General features: G+C 40.0%; 1 protein-coding gene across 2 annotated transcripts in view; it reads left to right on the forward strand.

The window, feature by feature from the left end:
• The first annotated feature begins 200 nt into the window (after window positions 1-200).
• Window positions 201-24,564, forward strand: part of PLPPR4 (phospholipid phosphatase related 4) — a 49,167-nt gene continuing 24,803 nt past the window's right edge. Inside the window, exon 1 of one of the 2 annotated variants that reach the window (XM_075540267.1) lies at window positions 201-422. In XM_075540267.1, coding sequence (XP_075396382.1) covers window positions 201-422 — 222 coding nt within the window. The remainder of the gene's footprint in view (window positions 423-24,564) is intronic. The other variant, XM_075540268.1, reaches the window with a different exon arrangement.

Genomic DNA, 24,564 nt, shown 5'->3' on the forward strand with positions numbered 1-24,564 from the left:
CCGGCAAGGGCGGTGGAGAGCAGCAGGAGGGTGGCAGGGAGGAGAAGCCATTGCAGCAACAGCTTGGAGGGGGAGCGGAGCGCTTCTCAGCCTCGCCCAACGGGCTCCGGAGCCCAGATCCAGGAGGGAGAGGACCGGACCAGCGGCTTGAGAAGCGCGGCGCTGCTGCAGCAGAGGGCGGGCCGCGGCGGGGACGCTGCATGCCGCGCGGGGGCTCCCGCGGGGCCCGCGGGGAACGTGACCTCAGTGGCGCTGGGTGCGGGCGGCTGGAGGAGGCAGCTCGCCTCCGCTGCGCGGTGCACACCTCGCCCGGGGGCGCACGTAGACCCCCGCAGGCTGCCGGGATGTCGGCGAAGGAGAGGCCGAAGGGAAAAGTGGTCAAGGACAGCGTCACCCTCCTGCCCTGCTTTTATTTCGTGGAGGTGAGTTGGCTCCCCGCCTTGGCGTAATGCGGATCCTCCCGGCAGCGGTGGAGCGAATTCGGGTCGGGGACCATGTAGGGAGGAGACTGTGGCCTCAGATGCCTGACCTTTAGCATTCCTCAGAGCTCCCCAGCGGGCCTGGGCTCTTGCCGCTAGGGGTGTCCCTGCAGGGGAGGGATACCTGTGTGAGTGCGTGGGGGTCTAGTTCCCTGACCCTCCTGTCCACCCAGGGCGCACAATTGTCAATGCCCCAGGGGGGCCGTGATGCTGCTGTTTCCTGTTTGGTGGCTTTAGTCTGTGGAGGTGCATCTTGGAGCTTCCAGTGTAAATTCTGGAGCACACACTCCATGCCCCTTGTGCATGAGTGTGGAGGCTATTGGTATAGTGAGGGTTATGGACTAGTTCATATCAAGTTAAAAATAATTTTGAAAAAAACACCAGCCATTACCTATGATAATTACTATGGTGCTAACATCTGCTTCTACAATTGGATCTGCCTTTTCCATGGCAAAAAATAAGATGAAATGCTAATAACAAATGACATCACTGATTTTGCATGCTTTGTATGTATGTATATATTCTATGCAGAGCAGCACTACAGAGAAGCAGTTAACATGCCGATGTATTTAAAATGAACCTCTAACTCACAGAGATGCAGTATTTGAGTGAGGAACAATTTATGGGAGGATTGTAGAGATTGACAGGCACAGTGATGCTGTGCATGGGGATCCATTGCACTAGGACGACATTGCTAAGCAAGCTGTGTATTCAGTTGCAGTTAGGAAAGGGTTGTATTCAGGCAGGTGTGGGGAAACCAAAATGTTTCAGGCAGAAAACAGGACTCTGTATAAGTAGACTCTGGGTTCTATGGAGAATTACAAAGACTGTTGCTGAATTATAAATATCCTTCCTTAGGCATCTTTCCAGGCAAACATGGAGGTTCTGGACTTCCAATCGACAGGACAACTAGATTCCATAGTTGGTGGTTGTTAGGCTATTCGATGGCGAGGAAACTTAGAGGAAGGATCATTGTCAAACTAGCTGATAGACAGTAATATGTTTGCAAATATCTTTTAGGTGTACTACATTCAAACATTAATTTCAGTTTCTGGGAAAGTGTATGTGACTTGCTTGCATAAGTCTCAAGATTGCTGAATGGTTCATTTTGTGACTCAAAGAAAAGAAGAAAAATATCAGATCTTTTTACTCAAAATTATTTATTTATTAAGTTTTATCCTTCCTCTTTCCATAAAGAGTTGGTAATAATTTAGGGGGGGATTCACATTGTTTAGGTAATTATGTTGAAATAATATAAAGCAAACAAGGGTGTGGAGGGAGATGTTGGCTTCCGGCAATCCCAGGATGGAAATGGTAAAGGAAGAGGAAGATAGGATACCTACCTTCAGATTAAAGCCTGTCCGGCCACTTGTCGCCTTGCTGATCGACTGTGGTCTTGTACTATCAGACACCCTCATTTTGTACTAGGATGTGTCCTGCTTGTCTGGGAGAAGTGAGTTAATTGCTGAGTTCCATCTCCAGGAAAGAGTACCCCTCAGGTCAGCCAGAAGTGCCCCACAGGTCAATAGAAGTTTCACAGCTCCGAGTAAACTACTTTTAAGGAGGAAGATAATACAGACCAGAAAATGAAGACTGGCCCCTGAAATATCTACCTGTGCACTCGAGGCCCCTTCTAGGAGTGCATGTCCCTTAATCTAGAATTTTTTAAGTGAAAACACCTTAAAGTCTATTTAAATTCCATCTCTATGAACAAATATCTCACAAATGTTACTTCTTGGCCATGAAAAGAAATACCCCATGCTCATGACATTCGTGTTGGCATAATCATATGGCTTCTATGAATTCTGTAGCAGTCACACTATAGAACAACTACTTGAATATTCATTTTCATTGAGCTTGAATGACTATTGATGACACTACGTCTTGGTACAACACCAATGAAGCGTCAACAGCTTGTACAGCAAATGGTCTCCCTGAAACTTAACTGCATCGTGAACCATTGACAAGGCTCCAGAAAATTGGCGAAAACTAGAATGCCAAACGTCAAGGTTGTTCAACTTCATGACAGAGTTCCTATGGAATGAGTCCTTTCAAAGCTGGTGAGAAGGAGCTTGGCGTCTCCTTTTGAAAATGAATAACTATAACCTGGGTTCACAAGATGCTCTAGCATGATGACCCATTGCGTCATGTTATCGCTTCCCAAGGTCTTAACATTTTATATGAGAAAGCCAACCAACCATGTAGGAACCCCTTCCCGTCCCATGTCAGCTCAAATCATATATGTCAAGCCTATTCTGCTACTTCAGATCATAATTAAATAACAAAAGGAAGCTAAGCAGACCAGGTCTTGAGGGAAAATGATTTGAGGTCTCAACTTGGTGATATCATAGACAATTAAAGTGCCGGCTGTCCTCCAGGTATTCAGACTGCTTTCAACTACTACTCGTGGTCTGGATGCGATATGAAGAAACCTTCACAGGGAATTGAGGAGAAAGAAACATTTTGCAAGAAGCCATCCTTATTCATACTTTAAAGAAGAAGCTGAAATTCACAAAAGTTAAACAATTTTCACAAGTGTAGAAAGTAATGGCAGAGACAGAGCTGGGTATTAACTCAGAGTTCATGCTCTCAACTACAGCCAAAATTGCCTCTCTCAACTGTTGAGAAACTGATTACCAGTATATAGAGAAAATGACTGCCGGTGGTTTCTCATCAGAGCAAATAGGAGGATATCATCTTAAACAAAGGCATACTAACAAAATATATATATATATATATACTTTGTTTTCTGGCAACAGACAAGCATTTTCAGTTTGGTTCCTCATCCACAGGAAGCCTGGAGGAAAGAAGAGTTGTTGGACAATGTGTACTGCTAACCCTCCACTCTGACTCACTAATTAGCAGCTAGCATCCCCTCACTAAGTCCTCAAACCCAGTGGGGGGAAGGGGACAGAGAGAGAGAGAGAGAGAGAGAGAGAGAGAGAGAGAGAGAGAGAGAGAGAGAGAGAGAGAGAGAGAGGTTGGCAGCCCATTTGCAAAGTGTGTCAGAATGTCTACAAACGGTTAAGGGTGGACTAATAACTGAGAGGTTGGCACATCAGACTCATCCAGAAGGTCTCTCAGGCGAAAGGACTGGAAATCTGTTCCTGAAAAGCTCTACCTTTGAAAATCCACTGGAATACACTTCTACTCTGTTACCCTTGGGGTTCCTATGGAAACCAAGAACACAGCTTGTCCAGCCACTCAAAGCAACTAATTTTGTCCTACGTTATCAAACTCAAATGCTCAGCAAACCATAAATGAATTGATAGAATGAAATTCTTTCGAACATAATGGGGTTTGCTGCTAATCATTTGCTAAAACAGAGTTTTGTGTGTGCCACCAATTAATTACATCAGTATAACATGGCCATTTGAATGCACAGAATGGTTTCTTCAGACCTCATGGCCTGACGAAGCTTGATGATTCAACTGGGTGTTTGTGAACTTGGTAAAAGACAGGGCACCTTAAACTGTACTGTCCAGCAGAGCCGTTTATCAAGCTGAACAAAAAGGTAGGTAGGAAAGATGCTCCATGGAAGGCTTCACTTGTCTAAAGTTCCAGAGCACGCGCCAAGTGGTGGCTGCATTGCCTAGAGTGACAGCTCCGCCATGAGCAGACACTGAATCAGCACATGGTCTTTTCGATATCAGAACCCAAGGCTGACTGCTGTACACCCCATGCGTTTTCTTTGTGCAAAGTGAATGGACTAACCTGTGCTCAGAGTGATCATTTGTTTTCATCAGCCCTGGTTTCAAAGATAGGAACTCACATCAGTTCAGTTTGAAATATGAACACATGAAAAAAATACCTTTCCAAAAAGTTATAAATTCTTAAAATAAAAATAAAAGAATGGGAAATATCCTGCTTTATGGTATACATTTTAATACTGCTTTGATGTTACTTTATGAAGGTACAGGAAGCATGTTTTGCCACAGGCAGCGGAGAGTTGTACTTTCGGTTGTGCGCATGCAGGGCTGCTATTCGTTGGAATAGACTCGATGACGCCTCACAATAGCATTGATAAAAATTGGTAGTTTCCTGATTTCCCCGCAGATCCTGTCGCATGGGCACGAACACAGAGAGAATGATGCTGTCATGTCTCCAGTCAGTATAAAGTACCAGTATCTAACCCAATCAGGATTAAGAGTATGTCATGCAATGCACTTAAAGTTGTATGCCAGGCTTTCAGTAGTATGGGTGTTGTTCTCTGCAAGGGGTGTAGTTAAGGATTTTGTTCTTGCAGGTTAGTTGCCATGGTGAGAAAGGCTGTTGCTGATGTCAGCAGCCATTGAGTCAGATGTGACTTGTCACAACCCGTGAACAAGAGAAGAAACACTGCCCAGGCTGGCGCCATCCTCTCAATCATTTTTATGTTTGGCTTCATTGTTTTAGCCACTGGGTCAGTCCATGGTGCTGAAGGTCTTTCTATTTGTCACTGACTCATTTCTTTACTCAGTCTATTGCTCATCTCCAAGGACTGGTCCCTGCTAACAACACATCCAAATTATGGGAGATGAAGCCTTGAAGACTTGCACCTGAGAAACATTCTGGCTCCACTTCTTTCAAGACAGCTGGGTTTGTTCTTCTGGAAGTCCATGGTACTTTCAGTATTGTTCACCAACTCCATAATTAAAATGCATTAATTCTACCTTATTCTCCCTCCAGCTTTCCCATGCATATGAGGTTATTGAAAATACCATGGCAATTGCTAGACAGTTTGTTTAGGAGCACAAATTGTTGCTTCTCTATTGTAGTCCTATCTGGGAAAATTTGAAAAGTCTTTTCTTGAGCAAAAATATCTTACTTAGGTCAATTTGAGTATCAATCTTGAAATTATGATGTCTGAGTAATGCCCCAAATATTATTTTTGTTCCTTTTTGAAAGTGTCCACAGATTATTGATTCTAGAATTTGTTCATTCTAACTTTTGTTCCAGCTGAAGATTATGTAACCCATTGGATCTTCTTGCTGAGAAATATTTGTAGATTACTTCCTTTTGCTTAAACTTTAGGAGTAGGACTTACCAAATCGTATGTCTGCATTGTATGTACAAAAATAGTAGTAGCTTTGTTCCCTTTTCTAGATTCCATAGGATGTCTGCTCAAAGAACTACTGTAAACTCTGCCAACTGAGATGAGCTGGCAAATCACTCCTCCTCTTTTAGAATCACAGAACTCAAAGCCTTTGATAGAAAAGAAAAAGAGAATAATAGATCCTAACTTCTAGAGATAAGGACATTTCTACAAGTAACAAGACTCTATTGGATAGAGGTCTTTCATTATAAAATTATATCTTCCTATGTTCCCTCACTATCTTACTGTGTCTCCATAGCTAAACCTCTCACAAGGTTCTCTGTCCTATTTATTAAAAATGTTAACTTCTATCATCTTCAGACTGAGATAACATTCTTGATTACAAAATTAGTAATAACAGTAACTGTAAATTTTCAAGCTTTCTTTATGTGACAGAGACTATGGATAGATTACCTTTAGTTTCAAAAACTACCCATACCTGGAAAGTATTAGTATCCTCAATTTCCAAATTAGAAAATTGTAGCTTAGCAAGATAAATATATTTATTTGAGGTACACAGCAATTGAGCGGGGGTATGAGGATTTTGGGGTTTACATACTCATCCACCTTGCCCATCTGTTATACCACCTTTCATTCCATGCTGTTGTTTATTTGTTTTGGAGGGTTTTTTTGTTCTTTAGGGTTGACTCCAACTCACAGCGATCCAATGTACAACAAAATATGCCCTAGCCCTGGGCTGTCCTCACAGTTGTTATGTTTGAACCCATATTGTCAATCCATCTTGTCTAGGGTCTTTTTCTCCCTTTTCCCTGATCCTCTATTTGGCCAAGAATGATGTCCTTTTCCAGGGACTGGTCCCTCTCCTGATACCATGTCCAACGTATATGTGACCACGCCTCCATCCTCTCTCCTAAGGCATGCACATTGGATGTACTGTGGACTGCCGGAAGAACAAACATGTATTTTTGTAGAAGTACACCAGAAGGTACCTTAGAAGCAAGGATGGTGAGACTGCAACACATAGACTCTCAGCAATCCTGATTAAATTTATAATTACATAGAATGAACATGTCTGTCCCTGTCATGACCTGCCTAACATTACAATATTTGAAGACATGTGTGAGTGGATTTCAAAAAGTTCATGGAAAAATTCCATTATCTTTAAATTCCATTTTTCCTTGAAATTGCTGATGACTCCTTTTCTTGGGAAGAAATCTGGTCAGTACTCAATGTGAGTTATGGTTACAGATTTCATGTTCACCAGGGACTGAAATGACTTCACAAGTACTATATGCTATACTAGGAACCGGTTTAATTCTGACATTGGTATATAATGACCCATGAGTCCCCTGTGGAGATCAATGAGCAACTGTGGGCGAGTGAGACAGAAAACTGGATAGTAAGCTAAAGCTTAAGTGGACTCTGTAGGTCTTTGAAAATTATAGATGATAGAAGCAAGAGGTAACAACACAGGTAACAAAAGCAGAGAGAGGCCATGACTTAAAATATTAAGAGAAGAAAAGATTAGAGTGAATCCAGTCTATAAACAAATAATGAACATCGGTGCGACCTTTTGACTTGTCTAATCCAGCTTATGGGGGCAGAGCCATCACTGTTTATCTTGAGAATATGTTACAAGTAATACTCATAATAAATAGATTTTCTCATAGCATGTGTCAGTTTAATCAGTAGCCTGTTGGTCCAAAACCTTCCCTTATAAAACAAAACAACAACAACAAAATTAGGCCTGACCAGAAGGACTCGATGTGGAATCCCCATAAGTGAACTTGGCTTTACTTCAAACTGACATGGAGCTCTTGGCTCTAAGACTGAAATTCCCTAGTGTGAGACGGAGCAGATGACTGCTAGGCCCTGGCTATAGACCTGGCAGTCATTGGTCTTTGGTTCAGATCTCTTGTCTTAAGAGTGCCCAGTGAATGGTGATCTGAGACTACCTTAATACTTAGTATTTTAATTCCCTCCTTGCTTTATTATGACATGTATTAATCTAGTAAGCATGGTATGCCTTTGTGAATGAATGCTACATCGAACATCTTGCTCTATCACCGACTCTCATTGTTTGTGTAAACAGTGTCCAGTCACTTAAGAGTTTAATCTGTATAAGTCAATAATTCATGCATTTTAGTTTGTAGCTGGCCTACATGTATATAATTTCTTTTTCTCAACAGTGTTTTAAATTCTATACTACTAGCTAAATTAATGACACTATCAATAAAATTACCTTATACCCAGGGGGATGATTGATAATGCCACCTAACATAAAAAGATAATGATCTCTCTAAAGTGAACCAGGAGAGACCTAGTGGAGTAGGCGTTACATGTTGGGCTGCTACCGGCAAGTCAGCAGTTCGAAACCATTAGCTCCTCCTCAGGGGAAGATGGGGCATTCTACTCCTGTAAAGAGTTACAGTTTTGAAACCTCACAGAGGCAGTTCTAATCTGTCCTACAGGTCATGACAAGTCGTCGTCAACTTGATGGCAGTCTGTTTGAGTTTGGAACGAATAAGAGACTCTTCTAATTCACAGCTCTAAGAATAGATTTGGAGCTAAAACTTAATTCTAGCCCTAATCTAAGACCAAGAGGAGCTCTGGTGGTGTAGTGGTTACAAGGTGGGCTGCGACCCACATGATAGATAGTTTGAAATCACCAGCAAATCTGAGGGAGAAAGACTGAGCTTTCTACCATGTAAATACTTACAGTCTCAGAAACCTACTGGAGGTCACTATGAATCAACATGGACTCAATGACAGTAAGAATCTAAGGACAAATAATTCTTATGACACAGCCCTGCTGGATGCTAACCATTATGAATAATCTCAAAAGACAGGCGCCATAGCAAAGTGTGACTAAGAAACCAAATGGTACTCAGCTATCAGAAAGCATGGCATCTGGGTTTGTAAAGGCTGTGTGAACACAAGCAGCCATCTAAGTGAGGCATCAACTAAGTCTACATTGAAGAAGCAAACTAGCCTGTGTGATCCAAGGATTATAAATAAAATCCACATCCAAAGGAGGGAATGGTATCAGAGCTTAAATTGTGAACACCTGGTTTGTAGAAGGCCATTAATGGCAGTGGAAGTCCAAAATCCATTTGTAGGGTCCACACATGGTTTGTCTTGAGTGAATCCTCTCTGACCATACTCTTTGTGAACAGACTTGTTATAAACAGAGAGCATTGTGAGGTCAATGATGGCAGATGTAGTAAAATGTAGCTAACTATAGTATCTTATCATTTGATTTCCATTTTCATCCACCTTGTAGTAAAAAAAAGTGGATTAAGCATCTAGTGAATCACCTCTGACCATTCTGCTGTCATGCAGAATGATTTGGAAAGAGGACTGTTACTGGTGGAGTTAGGTTAAAATTTAACACCTTATCATTTGATTTTCCTTTTTACCCACTTTAAATTTGTTCTATTTTTTAATATTGTCTTCTTTCTTTTCAATTGAGACTTTTCTCTGTTTTACTTTGCTATTGCTGTTAGGTTTTTTGTTTTGTTTTTATATTTTTTCTGTATATGAAATCCAGGATAGGTAAATCTATAGACACTAGTCGGAGGAGCTAATAAAAATGAGTACAAGAAAGAAAAAAATATTCTAAAATTTATTGTGGTTATGATTGTACAATGTTTAAAAAATGTGATTGAATTGTATGATATATGAATTATATACCAATAAAACTTTAAAAACAGAGAAAATGTATTAAATAATTAAGTTGAGCAAAACCATGTACTCTAAGTTCAGGCAGAGACTTGCAAGGTCATTTGATTAGAATTTTTCTTTCTATCACATGTGAGAAAAGTGTAGTTTAAAAGGTTGGCTAAGTTACCAGAAGTTTGATGTCAGGTCAGGAATAGAACCTAGGTCTCCTGACTCCTGTTCTAGTGCTCTTTCCTAATTAATACTATTTCTAGAATCCCTCATATTAGAAGGCTTCCCCCTGGATTATAATATTTAAAATACAGGTCATTCTGACTTTAAATGTGAGCAAATTGTGCTAGCTGTTTGAAAGTTCTACCTAAATAACTAGGGTACATATTTTATCGCATCATATCTTATTAAACAAGCTGTTAAAGCAATTGAGTAGATCTTTTCCTTTTCCAGAGTTTTAATCTTTTGAAAGCAGGTTGTCCATCAGGCCAGAGGATCCCACTGCCAGTAGGTTGTTTCTAACTCACAGTAGGCAAAGCATTACCTGGCAGAAGTTAGGAAGTGGGATCTCTCTTCTTATATAATCACTCTCCCCTTATTTCACAGACAAGTTAAGAATAAACGTTGGAAGGAGTAAGAATACAATGTACATCATTACCTACAATACAACTTTTACTTTTCCATTACAGTTTGATGTATTGCTTTCATATCTATTATCTCCTTTGCTCCTTTACGCAGCAACCGAGGAGTAGATGGATGTTAATTCTCTTTTGAAAACTGAGCAGCTGAGACTTAGGAAGGTCTAAGAACTTGCCTAAAGCTTGGGTACTGCTGGTCTCTTGGCAACAAACTGATTATCAACTGTCGAGTACCGAGTTTTGAACATCCTGCTTCTGCAGCTTCATCTGGAATGAATTACGTAGGAAATGTAGTTCAGGAAATGTACTTAGGAAATTGAAATACTTTTCCTTTCAGTGTGGTGGATTTTATAATATGGGTACCAAGGGCAGATGTGCCGAACTGAACACTGTTAATGCTGAGGTGCTTCACCTCTTAGTATTAGACACTGAAATAATGGTTCCTTTACTTCTATTTGTATTAATTACATTTTTTCTCCTTCCTAATTTTGTTTTGTATTCACGAACCCATATAAATCAAAATAAGGGAGGAAAATTGATGTCTGATGTGCTGTGAAAAAGAGGACTTAGGCACAATTCAGAAAATAGCATTAGAACATTTATGTAAGCAGGATTCAAAAAGTTGGGTGAACGCAAATAAATAAAATCGATGTATTTTGTGGAAGTGGAAGACATCTTCATGATGATGTTTGGCGAAGTAATGGAGATTTTCATGGACTTACTGTTTGCAATTTAAAGCTCTTTCCAAAACCCTAGATGGTGGGATCGCGTTAGAGCGCAACTCGCCACAGAAGGACTTCTAGTTGTACTAGAGTGGTGCCTCGTGGGGCACGCAGTTTGCAAAATGCTGCCAAACTAGGAGCTGGTGGTTCAAATCCACCCAATGGCTCCATGAAAGAAGGGCCTGGTGAACTGCTTCCATACAGATGACTGCTAACACAAGGGGTCACCATGATTTGGAGCCTAATTTACTGTAGCTAATAACGTCAGTCCCACTCTCTGGATAAAGTCCAAAAGAGCCCAATCATTTATTCATGCACAGTGGCCTCCAATAAGGAGTGCTAAACTTAAATCCTAAGGCATAAGCTGCTTGTCCTTTCAAAACAACTAATTTATTCATTTGATAAATATTTATGGATTGCTTATTACCTGTCCTTTGGTCAAATTAATGGAAATATTATATAGCTGTTACTGGCACAGTTGCTGAACCATAGTATAATTTCAATAAATAGTCACCGAGTCATTGGAATAAAATAACTATGAACTTAATTATTTCTTTTTGTGAGGACATTTTATGTAAAAAGTAAATGTTGATCCCTGCCCTGTCAAATATATTGTTCAGCCTTCTAGATCATCGAACAAGCAATGATTAAATCAACATCGAAAGTCTATATGAGCTCTTATTTCCTACTTACGTCTATGGGCATTTTATGATACAAAGCGCACCTGTATATTATTTGAGATTTAGGGCTTCAGTGGAAACCATTCTTGAAGCAGAGAACTGAAAGTATTGATTTTCATAGAAAACAATTTCCGTTGTCTAAAGGCACACGTGTAAACAAAGACATGGTTTGGTGTGAGCTTGTTGTTGTTGTTGTTGTTGTTAGGTGCCATCAAGTCGCTGACACCCATAGGAGACCCCATGGACAACATAACGAAACCCTGCCCCATCCTGCTTAAAGAGGAACCACTAGGAAATATCTCTTTCTTTTCTTTTTTACTATTAGATGCCATTTTTTTCTCTTAAGAAAGAATATAGGCTTATCATTTGGTTTACTTATTACTCTTGTCATTTAGGCCAGATTACTCAACTCCTCCAACCTTTAATTTCCTGTCCTTGTAAAATGCTGAAAATATTATGGTCCACTTAGTGTCTTGAATAGCTAACATGGGGGGGGGGGGTTCGGTCAGCACCTAGAAAATAAATTCTCTTTCCCCACTTATCTCCTGAGACCAGGCTCCTGAGACCCCCTACTCCTACCTCTGTCCAAAGAAAACATCCTCTGTGATTTCTGATATTACTAGATTCCTAGTTAGGGGGTTATCTTCCTTTTCTTTCTTATCACACATTTATGTATGTTTAATGAGGTGCATATAATGATAAAGCAATTCATTATAGTGTATAAGGATGAAAAGAACATATTTATGGAATACGTTCTCATGTTTTATTAATAGAGGCATATTCACACATTCACAAACTAAACACAACTAGCCTTATGTATTCTTATTTGATCTATACAACATAAGATAATTCACATTTAGATACTAATGTAATATTCGGCTGCAATTCCTCTCTGCAAGCGGGCTGGTAGGTTCACACTCTGTGAGACTGCCGTGCTCATTTCCCTCAGTTTTATGGTACCACACCTGGACTTGTCAGTTGCAAGGACTGCCAAATGCAAATTACATATTCTCTCCTGTCTTTATCGACTACCTATCAAATAAAGGAAAGAATACTCCCTACATGGAGAAGCTATGTGGCGCAAATAGTGAATGTGCTGAATTGTGAACCTGAACTGTGAACTTGCACATGATTAGGTGCTCATCTGTGAACCAAAGGGTTAGAAGTTTGAGTCACTTGTAAAGTAGTGCTACTGATACGAACAAGGCAACCATGATGTGAATTGAAATCAACAGTAACTGTCGTAAATGGAAAAGTCCATTTATAATCCAAATTTAGGAATAAATGACTGTAGTTTATTTTTTAAGATGGGCTTCTTTTTGGGGTGGGGAGAGGATGGATGTACCCAAGGTAATTAATTAAGGGAGGCTTCCACATTGTATCAATTGATGCTTGTGTGATTTCAACAGAGAGCGCTTCCAACTGTAAAGACTTTGACATAGGTTATGAAGTCTTCTTTCTGGAATGCCTTGGGAAAAGGTAGCAATCTATACTAAATGAACTACTACAGAAAGATGAGCTTATAAACACTCTCCTACACCAAAGTCTCACTTGATCTCTAGTGTCCATCTAAGTATGACATGTGTGAATCAAAACTATTCAATGATAAAATCATCAAAATATTTTTAAATAACCAAAATAATGAGATAATTTCATTAGTAAGGTTTATTTTATATACACTTATTAATATAAACATTTACTAATACAGACAGGTAGAACAGAAAATAGCTAATATAGAGTTCCTTTTATTATTACTTTTAAAATTCTATCTAGAACAATGCAAGTGGATGGGGTCACACATAACATAGTTTTGGTAAATTAGCTTTGCTATAATTCTGTGTTGATCAATACATTTTTAACATATTTATTAAAGATGGGGAGATAGAGTCAGGACACAACCTCAGCTTTGCTCTTGGCCTTGGCCTTAATCTTTTCTAGCTAATTTTGAAGGACAGAGGCCCTTCCAATCCTGTCTAGAAAGAGGTGACAACTCTCTAAGATTCCACTGTGCAGTTAGGTGTTCCCACATGACTGAGCACCTTCTTGAAGATTGGGTCCCTATAGGATATAAAATAATTTAAGAATTGTTTATTCTAATTTCACTGCTCACATGACTGGACAAGCTTCTCTTTTTTCACTATTGCCCCTCTGGTTCCTCAAGATTGTAGGTGTCAATTAGAATACAGAAAGAAGTACTATGTAGCTCATAAGAGGTGCTTCCAAGAAACAAAAGGCCTACAAACGGTGCCTCAGTCCCACAATCCTTCCTTGTCAACCATGTATTGTTTCTACAATGTATTGATTCTACTACTATTCAAAATGTTTTCAATGGTACCACTTTGAAAAGTGGTCTGCCTCTCCTTCTTCCTAGACTGTCTTAGTATGGAAGCACTTCTGAAGCCCTTTCACTATGGATGGCCTGCTGATCTTTGACATATTGGTGGCATGACTCAGCATCATAGCAACAGATAGCTATGGCTGTAGGCCAAGCTGGCCAATGATCAGGGGCTACCCTGTGAGCTTAACTCAAGTGTGAATATTCCTTGAAAATGAATGGGTGGAAGTTCACTTTAAAATTCTCACTAGCCACAACAGCACTGCGTAAAGGTCAATACAAGGATCTTCCTATTATTTTGGACCCTGACAAAGTTCTAAAGTATACTCGACTGCTAACAAAATCTCAACAGTTGAAAGCCCCAGCGACTCATGGAAGAAAGATGTGGTAGTCTACTTTATTAAGATTACACCCTTAAAAATCTTGTGGGAAGTTCTCTTCTGTCCTATAGGGTCTTACACGCTTTCTATGAGTCAGAATCCACTGGGGGAAAAAACTGGCTTGGCTATTTTGTATGGACAAAGATATGAACATCAGGTGAAATGTTAAGTTGCTTAAAGGAGCTGAAAGGGGGATTCAATTAGGTTGCAGCTACCTGGTGTCTGATCTTGTTTACTTATAGTTAGAATACACATTTCCCAGGTTAATGTGCCTATTAAGTAATCTAACTTCATAGTTAAATTTATTCACTGAAGCACTTAGTATTAAATGTTCTTCTTTGTAAAAGTAGTACTATTCCATATTCCTATTATGTGGTTTTTATATGTTATTCTCTTAACATTTTGATGCATCTCACAATGACCTATAATACAATTATATATCATATAATTATATTTTTCGGATATTGGACAATAAATTGGGGTACATGCTAAGGTTTCACATTAACAGATCTCTTTCCATTTCTCTTTCCTGCACAGCAATTCCTTTCAAAGGTAAATTCAAGGGGGGTTGGAAAATCTTCTATCTTGAAGTTGGGCTCTCAATAAGCATCTAAGTACAATATATACTTGAGTATAAGCCAACCCGAATATCAGCCGTGACACCTAATTTTACCACAAAAACATCATTAAAAATGTGCTGGAAAACCCAGCTTATAAAAACACCTTGTTCTATTAAACTGGCATTCCACAGTGCTCACCTTCCCGACACAATCACTGAAGACAAAGTGGGTACATAAGCAAATGTGGTGAAGAAAGCTGATGGAGCCCGGCTATCAAAAGATATAGCGTCTAGGGTCTTAAAGGCTTGAAGACAAACAAGCAGCCATCTAGCTGAGAAGCAACAAAGCCCACATGAAAGAAGCACACCAGCCTGTGTGATCATGAGGTGTCGATCAAAGAACAAAAAATCATATCCTTGTGAATAAGGGGGAATGAGGAATGGGGACCCAAGACCCATCTGTAGGCAACTGGACATCCCCTTACGGAAGGGTTCTGGGGAAGAGACAAGCCAGTCAGGGTGCAGCAATGCACCAATGAAACATACAACTTCCCTCTAGTTCTTTAATGCTTCCTCCCGCCCGCCCCCACTATTTTGACCCAAATTCTACTTTACAAATCCAGCTAGACAAGAGGATGCACACTGGTACAAATAAGAACTGAAAACACAGGGAGTCCAGGACAGATAAACTCTTTAGGACCAATAATGAGAGGAGAGATATCAGGAGGGTAAGAGGAAGGTGTGGTGGAAAGAGGGAACCCATCAAAAGGATCTACATAGAACCCCCTCCCTGGGGAATGGACAACAGAAAAGTGGGTGAAGGGAGACGTCAGCCAGTGTAAGACATGACAAAATAATAATTTATAAACTATCAAGGGTTTGGGAGGAAGGGGGGGAAAAGGAGCTGATACCAAGGGCTCAAGTAGAAAGCAAATGTTTTGAGCATGATGATAGCAACAAATGTACAAATGTGCTTGACACAATGGATGGATGGATGGATTGTGGTAAAAGTTGTACAAGCCCCCAATAAAATGATTTAAAAAACAAAACCTCGGCTTATACACCAGTATATACAGCATGCGGTTAGCAAGGAAGCGGGGGAGGTGGGCTCTAGGGGCTATGTGTTGGACTGGAAATTGCCAGGAAACAGCAGCTCCTCAGGGGAAAGATGAGGGAGGCCCTGGACTTCCTACAAACGTACAGCCTTGGAAACCCCATGACACTTCCCCTCTTGCCCATAGATTGCTAGGTGTCATGATCAATGCAGACAGAGTGGGCTATACTTAGTACTTCAGGCACTAAGTCATTTGCTTTCTGAATTGCTACTTGCATGAGCATTGATTGTGAATGTAAGAAAATGATATCCTCACAACTTCTCATTTTTTCTCCATTTTTTCATGGGGCTGCCTCTTGGTCTTGGGAGAAATTGTGTTTTCTTTCCAGTTGGTTGTAGTCTCTGCTGATCTTCCTCACATGTGCCTCAAACCCTCCTTCTTCTCAGCCAGCACCATAAAGTCACCTACATACGACAGGTTGTTAGGGAGCCTTCCTCTGATCCTAATGCCTCGTTCTTCTTCATACAGCTCAATTTTTCAGATGGTTCGCTCAGCAGATGGGTTGAGTACAAATAGTGGAGAGATATTACCCTGATGCGCACCAGGCAGACCCCTTGCTCAGTTCAAATGATTACCGCTTGGTCTGTGGTCACTTGTAATATTGGTGGCATAGCTACCAATAACCCACAAGTTCCCACACTACAACAAATTGACAGATGAATGAGGCTCTTTATAAGGGACCCCGCAAATATAAGGTGCAATTAGACTGCTGTTAGTATCCATATTTTGTACTGACAGCTATAAATTCTTAAGGAAAAGAAATTATAGCTGAAAGAAAGAATTTAAAGTCAATTACGCTAACAATTGAAATATAGACCCTCTGCTTCAGGTCTTATCCTCTAATTCATTTGGTTTAAAGAACGCACTGCTTTCCAAGACCATGAACATTCTTCAATGTCTAATTATATATAAGAAGTAATCTTCAGCACTGAGGTTAAGGCCGGTGATCACAAAACCTACTACCCCAAGCTAAATGCTCGATCAATATCCTAGTAATAAAAAGTCACTTGTCATAATTTTAGACTTGACAGTTACATCATTGAATGGGCGTAATTACTCATTTTTAGAGCTGTAAAACTGTATTTCATACTCAGGTATCAGGACATAGAATAGAATCTCTCCAATAGATATAATATATATTAAGGGTTATTAGCCTTCACTGTTAATTACAACTACAATTTAGAGGATTCGCTTTGAGCTTCTTGTGTTCTTCAATGCTAACAATATCATTAGAATCCCAGAGAAGTATTTTTGTGTGGTATATTAAAAATAAAAAGGCATTTTAACTAGGAGATTTTTCTCATGTTAAACAAACTTTGAAAAGCATCTAAACACTCGGCATCTTTGTTCAACTAACACGCACATGCGGTCGCTTACCGACATCAAGGACACCGAGCATGCATGGTCCTGCCCCACATTTGGGGGCTGGAAAGGTGAAGGAGATCGTGGCTCTGCTTTCAAGAATCTTTCATTGAATAGACAGGGAATATAAAGCAATAATAACAGCCCTGGCTGACAGCTGCTGTGACAGGAGCATTTGCTGTGATCCAAAGGAAGCACTCGCGGGCTTTAATACTCAGCCATTTATTAAGGAAGGCCAAAGTGGGACTAAAATCAGGTCACATTCAAGCTGTATCACTAAAGGCTCTCGGGAGAGTATACAAGATCTCCTGTGGGGTGCAAACAGTTCACAGTTCAAGCTCACCCAGAAGCACCTCAGGAGACCAGCCCATTGAGCTGGTTCCAAATGGTCACAGCCTTGAAAACTCTAAGGAGCAGCTCGACTTTGCACCTGGGGATCCCTGTGAATCAGAAGCAGTTCCAATACAATTCAGAGCACAACAAGGTGTTGCACATATGCGCCATTAAAGTACTTTGTCGGAGCTGCACAGGAACACCTTCAGTACGTCAGCATTGCATAGCCACGCGAAGGTCATGGGAAAGGGCCTTCCTCTCCTGAAGCCCATTGCCCACAGGGCCAGCCCTGGCCATCTGTCCTGTAAGCTGCGTTCACAGGGTCATCCTTTCCTAGAGAGCATCCTACTCTTGCCAGATGGTGACATGTGGCAGAGAGACGCCACAATGAAGTAGGGCACGTGCTTTCAGGAATTCCACAGATCAGAGTGCAGTCTTGCCGCTGAGAACTAGACAAGCTGCTTAGATTATCTGGGGCAGTATCTGCTTCCTAAAATGTGAATTATATCTTCCAAGGAGAGTTTGGGAATTAAGCTAGGTATTTATGAGGAAAATATCTAAATATTCAATAGACAATCTTTTCTTTTTTAGATTTCAGTAGGTGTTCAATATATTCAGTAGAGTGAAGTAGACTTTAGGAGGCGTGAAAGAAATGATTTCCATGTTTCAGTAATGGGGAAGAAATAGGCAGAGACTGCGCTTGGGGTGTTTTATCAGCAGCTGCTTTCGTAGTGCACAAGTCTCCTTAACAATCGTTTGGGAATTACAGCAAATCTAGCAGTGGCGAGGAGACACCGACCAGTGAAGCACCTCCGAGCATGTTTGCTGGGCTTAGATGTCTCCGTTGGAGTCCAGGCGTTCACACACACCGGTTTCGTGACCCTCGAACAATCTGTGTAACTTACCTCTATCCATCCTGATGGTGTCGTGGTTTTGAGCTAGGCTGTTAACAGCAAGGTCAACTAGTGGCTGTGCTGGAGAAAGAGGAGTCTTCTACTCCCATAGCGATGTGCACCCTCGGACACCCACAAGAGCAGCTCTATCCTGAGTGCGGACCCTGGGGAGGACTTCAGGAGATAATCTCCGTGAGCTCAGCCTTTTTGTCTTTAAACAAGTTATTATTTTCAATATTTGAAGAAAAATATATGTGTTAAAGACAAGGAAAAATTACTGACATTTCATTAAGGACTCCACATAGGAAGTAGAAAACCCCTCCTCCACTGTGCACGCCTGTGACGACATCCTTACTTACAACTAGCTTCCATCACAATTACTTCCATCTGCTCATCTTTGCTTCTGGTGTGATTGCATTTTGATATAGTCTGTTCATGTTTTCATTTTCACATTTTATATTTTTGAATACTTATCAAGTTGACTCTCAGATTCCCATTTTAAATGTTATTAGTCTAACAAATGATATTTTCTTTTGCATAATCTTTCATTAAAATGAAATTAAATTACTCGACTTCTTACAGCACTACTCATACCCAAACCAAAATTTTTTAACTTTGAAATGATCTGTTTAAATATGGCTCTTCAATAGAGAAGATGCTGCTGCTTGCATCATCTGTGTACCAATGACTCTCAGTTTTGTTGCTCTCATCATGGTTCTACCCTGAAGTAAAAATTCAAATCCTATCTTTTTATAAGAAGTGACCTTAGATTAAGTAAAAGGCATTTCTAGTTTACTGTTTCCTAGAAAGAACTCTAGGTTTCTCCCATCCAAGCTTCCTCTATTTTTCTCCTATTCGGTAAATTAGACTACTGGTCCAATAGCATATGCCCAAATTCTTAGAACCAATCATTTTATCTTCACTCACCATCCAATTTACAATTCCTGTCATTGCCGTCTCCAAACAACATCAAGAACTGCTCGGCTGTCTCTTTGGTTTGTATTACTGTGCTTGGTGTTTGCTTGTCCATGTTAGGATGTATCTCAGAGGTGTGATGTCATTGGAGGTCACCCTCTTGACGTTGTGTTATATGTTTTTCCACTTTTAGACACCTGAAACCCAGGATGGATGAACCTCTAGAGACAGCAAGTAGATTAAAGGGATTTTGGGGGGGCTGTTCTTGAGTGGAGGGGGAGTGAAGAGGAGACGATGTCAAGGGGATCATGTAGAAAAAGAATGTTTTGGAATGGATTGTAGTATCAATTGTACACGTCTTCTAGATGTGATTGAACTATGGAATAAGTTATATATCAATAATAAGAAAAGGAATTGGTCAGCTTCTCTTTATTCCTGTAATGCACCCTAATAGAAACTGTCACCATCTTTTACATGGACTCTTAGAAAAGCCATGCATCCACTGGAATGGAAGCTCCAAGAGGCAGTGCTGTGTCTGCTTTATTGCTGCTGTCCTCCTAGCATGTAGCATGTGGCCGCTCGTGCTGCTGTCTTTAGCGGTTTCATAGTCATGGTGGATCCATGTCCAACAGAAGGAAGCATTAGCTGGTCCTGCACCATCCTCACGATTAGTGGCATGCTCAAGATTCCACTGTTGTTGCCACGGTTTATTTTGAAAGTCTTCCACCCTTAAGCGCTCACCATGTTAGAAGTAAATTACTAGGCATTTTCTCCCAGTTTGTCTTTGTTGGAATCCCCTCCAGAACCTGTGCCACCACAGGTAGCCCTGTTGGTGTTTGAAATCCCGCTGATATCGTTTCTAGCATCAAAAAACACCCTAGCCACCACAATATGGCACAGTGACAGAAGTATAGGTACTTGTCTTATTTAGCTAGTGTTAATATTAAAGAAATATCACAAACAGGTGATTTTTAAATACATGTATTTTCTTAAGTTTAGAAAACTAGAAATCCTCATCCAGGGTGCTGATTCTAGAGGAAGGTTCTCTCTCTCTCTGCTGTTGAAGGAAGTTCCTTGTCCTCTCTAAGCGTCTGCTTCTAGGCAATCTTTATGTAGTTTACATCTCTCTTTCCCCTTCTCTGCTCCGCTCTGCTGGTTTAATCTCTTTTATATCTCAGAAGAGATGGACCCAGGATCTACCCTACACTAATCCTTCCTCATTAACATAATACGGATAACCCATTCTCTAGTAGAATTATAACCACAGGTATAGAGCTTAGGGTTTAGAATGTATATTTTGGAGGTAAATAATTTTAAAAAGCATTCCCCTTTGGCTCTCTAAATTGATGTTCATGCAAATTATGTCCACTCCCTCACATCCTCACAAAAATCTTAAATTAAGTCCAAATCCAAAAATTTCATTTTCTGAAGGATTTAAATCACAGAGGGACGAGACTAGTTGTATTGCTTCCTGGGACAGGCTGCCTCTTTACCTATGAATATGAAAAAAATCTAGATAGAAAGCTATCCGTGTCCAATTTTCAATGCTGGAAAAAGAATAAGATAGACAATTGCAGTTCAAATGGGAAAGATTGGCAGAAACGAAGCACTAAAAATATGTAAGTCCAAAATCGAACAGCACAGGTTAAATTAGCTCTCTAGGCTTGAAAACAGTGTCTTAGATCATTCAGGCAATGGCCCTATCCTCCAGATTCTAGGTGTTAGCCTCTTTTAGATTCTGGATGGAGTCTCTTGACCTTGGGCTTCAGCTCCATCTTCCAGACCTACAGGGATGGCAACTCTACTCTGGGCTTTGGGTGGCCCCATTCTCCTCACCCATTTAAGTCCATCCCAGTGGACCTAGCAAGCTCTTTTTTTTGGTCCTTTGAGCATAGCTCCTTCACCCGTTCATCTTTGGGTGGTGACCCCATTCTCCTGGCACAGCTTCCTGGTGCCCACACTTCAAAACAAAATTGGCAACGATCTGAGAGATCTGGAGAGCGTGGCCCCACCTTTTGGGATCCAAGAGTTTGCGGCTCCACCTTCGAAACCCAGGAGGCCTGCTCCTTGCGCTCCTTCCAACCCCTCTGATGAGCTCTGCGCTTCGCTGGGAAAAGCCCTTTCCTTTCCTTTGGAAGATGACAGGGGTAGCCCCTTAGCCTGATTCCTGTCTCTAGAATTCAAGAGGCAGACAGCGGTCATTCCTCCCATTCTCTCTCTGTCCCATCCAATTTAAACTGATGGGTTTTCTGATGATTCGATCCTTTAGTCTCCAGCATAATCTCTTTCACATAGGACTGGTGAACATTCTAAGCCATGCCCTAAATTTGTACCTCAGAGTTTTTCAGATCTTTAAGTCCTCTTTTCATTTTGTAAAATTCACTTTTAAATCTATCCTTTCCCATTTTACTATAAGGAGCAAGGAGCAATCATGTGGCAACTTTAAGATCTTACTTGTATCAGGCATATAACCTAGTTAATCACTTAAAAGTTCTACCGTCCACAAAACATTTTAGTATAATTTATACAAGTTCTTTGCCATTGCATAAAAAGCATTGTCTTTCCTCAATTTAATAATCACATATTCATCATTTTACTTTGAAATCTCACCAGAGACACACTTAATATCCACATTCCTAGCAATGTTCTGTCCTGGTCTTATTTCTATTCTGTAATGTAATACAGACTTTCTCTGTGGCCCACCTCATTTCCGTCTGTGCCGCCACCAGAACGACCGCGATGGCCTCCAGTCTACCAACAGTCTCTTCAAGGCTATCAGGCTTTTACCATCAGAGTGGTTGTTATGTGACATCGTGTCATTTCTGACGCGTCGCAACACTGCACAGCAATGTCAAGTCCTGCAGCACCCTCACCATTGTTGTTTGAGGACATTATTACAGTCACTGACCCAAGTGATTTTTCATGAAAATTGAGTCTTAAAACTGTCATTGGTTAAGGAACTTGAGAACAAAAATAATAAAGCAATTTTTAAAAGGAAAAAACACAATTGTTTCAAAAGAGATGACAACTGAAATGTTTTATACAACAGGATTTGCTCGGTATTATTGAGCATAGGAAAACAATAGATAAGATTATTAATTTTTCACACATTATAAATATTTTGCTCAAATCATTAATACAAACTCATTATGAAATGTGAAGCATGAAAGATGAATTATTTTTAAAAACAAAAAATAAATACTAAAATTGAATGTAGAATAATGACTTATTTTAAAAACAAATAAAGATATTTGAAGCAGACTTCTATAAAACCAAATGATATTAATACTCAGAAAAATGGTATAACAAGAACTGGAAATTTCAAGAATGTTAATTTCTGAGATAACTAGCATGCAGAATATTAGCTATAGAAATATTAATTTGTATATCAAGTACATAGGTAGCTGATAATTATCCCCAATTAGTTGGAATATACAATTGGATGTAGATAGTCAAGAATGTAAAAGTAAACTAGAAAGTGTTGTAATAGAGTTCATTTTAGAGGGACCTGAGTTTATTCCACACAAAGATGATTTATGCTACAGACAAATCCTTTCAGTAGGATGCATATTTTAGATTCTTAAGGGTGCCTTCAAATAAAGGTGTCAGGGCTAGCAGCAAATTTATATCAAAAGCTCAAATGTACATCTTCACAAATCATGGAAGCATTTCAACAGTGTGAAAGGATGCTGCCCCATTTACAACAACAGTTTCAAGATGAGTGAAGCATCTTCAGAAAGGCTAGCAAGACCTCAGCCATGAATTCAAGGCATGGAGGCTTCACACTGTGTTGGAGCAACTGTCTTGAGATTCCAAAGAGATCATCTTGACGGATTTTTGTCAAAGGGCCAGGATGATCATAGGTGCTTATTGTAAATACGCTTTAAGAATCCTAAAAATCACACTGGTGAGAAAAAGGCCATGGAAATTATGTTTTAAAAAAAAACCTTTTCTATCAGGACAGTGTGCCCACTCCTTATTCTAGGCTCGTGGGCTGTTCTAGAAGCTCTTCTTGCAAAGTGTTGATGATCCACATGCAGTCCTAATCTTGTCACTTCAGACATCTCTTTTTGTTCCCAAAACATACATAAAATTTTAAAGGAACGGAATTGTAAACGCTTGGGGATGCCAGAGTAGCCATTTTGACGTGGTGGAAGTATCTGAGGTAGGCTGAGAGAAAGGCAAACACAACCTTCAGAAATATATAGCTCTCCACAGCAGTTAGGTCGGTAAATTTCACATTTTGACATTTTTGTGCAGAAAATAGTTCTATGATTTTATAGCAATATTTTTACTTACCCTCCTATATTCCTTGGAGAAAAATAGAAATAACTCAGATTACTTCCCAACCTTGAGGCCATTTCTTGTTGGTAAGTCAAAGTCAATTGAGCCAACTCTGTAAATAAACCATATCAGTAATAGCTGCTCTTGACTCATGGAAATCAATTCTGACTCGTGGAAACCTCCTGTGCTTCCCAAATATTGCTGTGCCTGTAGGATTTTCACTTATTGGGTTTTCAAAAGGAAATTGCCAGAACTTTCTGCCTCTGGGTGGACTCAAACCTCCGACTTTTCGCTCATGTGATATAACTAAATGGTAGTAAATAAGTACAATATAGAAATTGTGTGCAAAAACTTCCTGGTGAAAAACCCAAACCCAAACTACTAGGAATTAGTGAGAGGAAATAGACTGGTATTTAGTTACTTTGACTTTGATAATAATATGGTTTACTATGCCTGGGAATACCAAATTTAAGACTGATAGCAATGGAGGGCTAGGAGGACAGTGGTTACCAAATAGAGTGCATGGGAGAGATAAATATAGAAGATCCAAATAATAAACTGGATTTGAACAGTTAAAACCTCACCAGTTGACCACTCTGATGCATCTTAAGCCTGACCTGGTTGTAACATTTTCTGTATTTTTGCTTGTTTGTTTTTTGTTTGTTCATATTGGAGTTTATCTCAGGTGTGTTATGTCATTGAGGGTCACCCTCTTGAAGTTGTGTTATATTTTTTCTGTTTTTCAGTACAGGAAACCCATGATTGGTATGCCTACAGGGAGAGCAGGTGAACTAAGAGTTTCTGGTGGGGTGCAGTGGTGGTGGTGGAGAGCTGGGGGCGGGGTGAAAGGGAGCTGATGTAAAGGAGTTCAGGATTGAAAAGAATGTTTTGAAACTGACTGTATTAGCAATTGTACAATACTGCTAGATGTGATTGAACTATGGAAAGATAGGATAATTGTGTTAACTCCCAATAAAATGGTTTTGAAACTTTAAAAAATTAATCTTGAAATTAAGAGTGAAGAATCATTCTCCAAAAGTGTTATCAAGCAAAGGTTTATTAATATTTGAATATTTGATGTGTTTATTAACAATAATACTACTTAATAACGTTTATTAACTACTCTACATACTACACACTTTTGAATTTTGCCTGCAATATC

Source organism: Tenrec ecaudatus, chromosome 1, assembly GCF_050624435.1.
Source record: "Tenrec ecaudatus isolate mTenEca1 chromosome 1, mTenEca1.hap1, whole genome shotgun sequence".
In the NCBI taxonomy this organism is placed as follows: domain Eukaryota; kingdom Metazoa; phylum Chordata; class Mammalia; order Afrosoricida; family Tenrecidae; genus Tenrec; species Tenrec ecaudatus.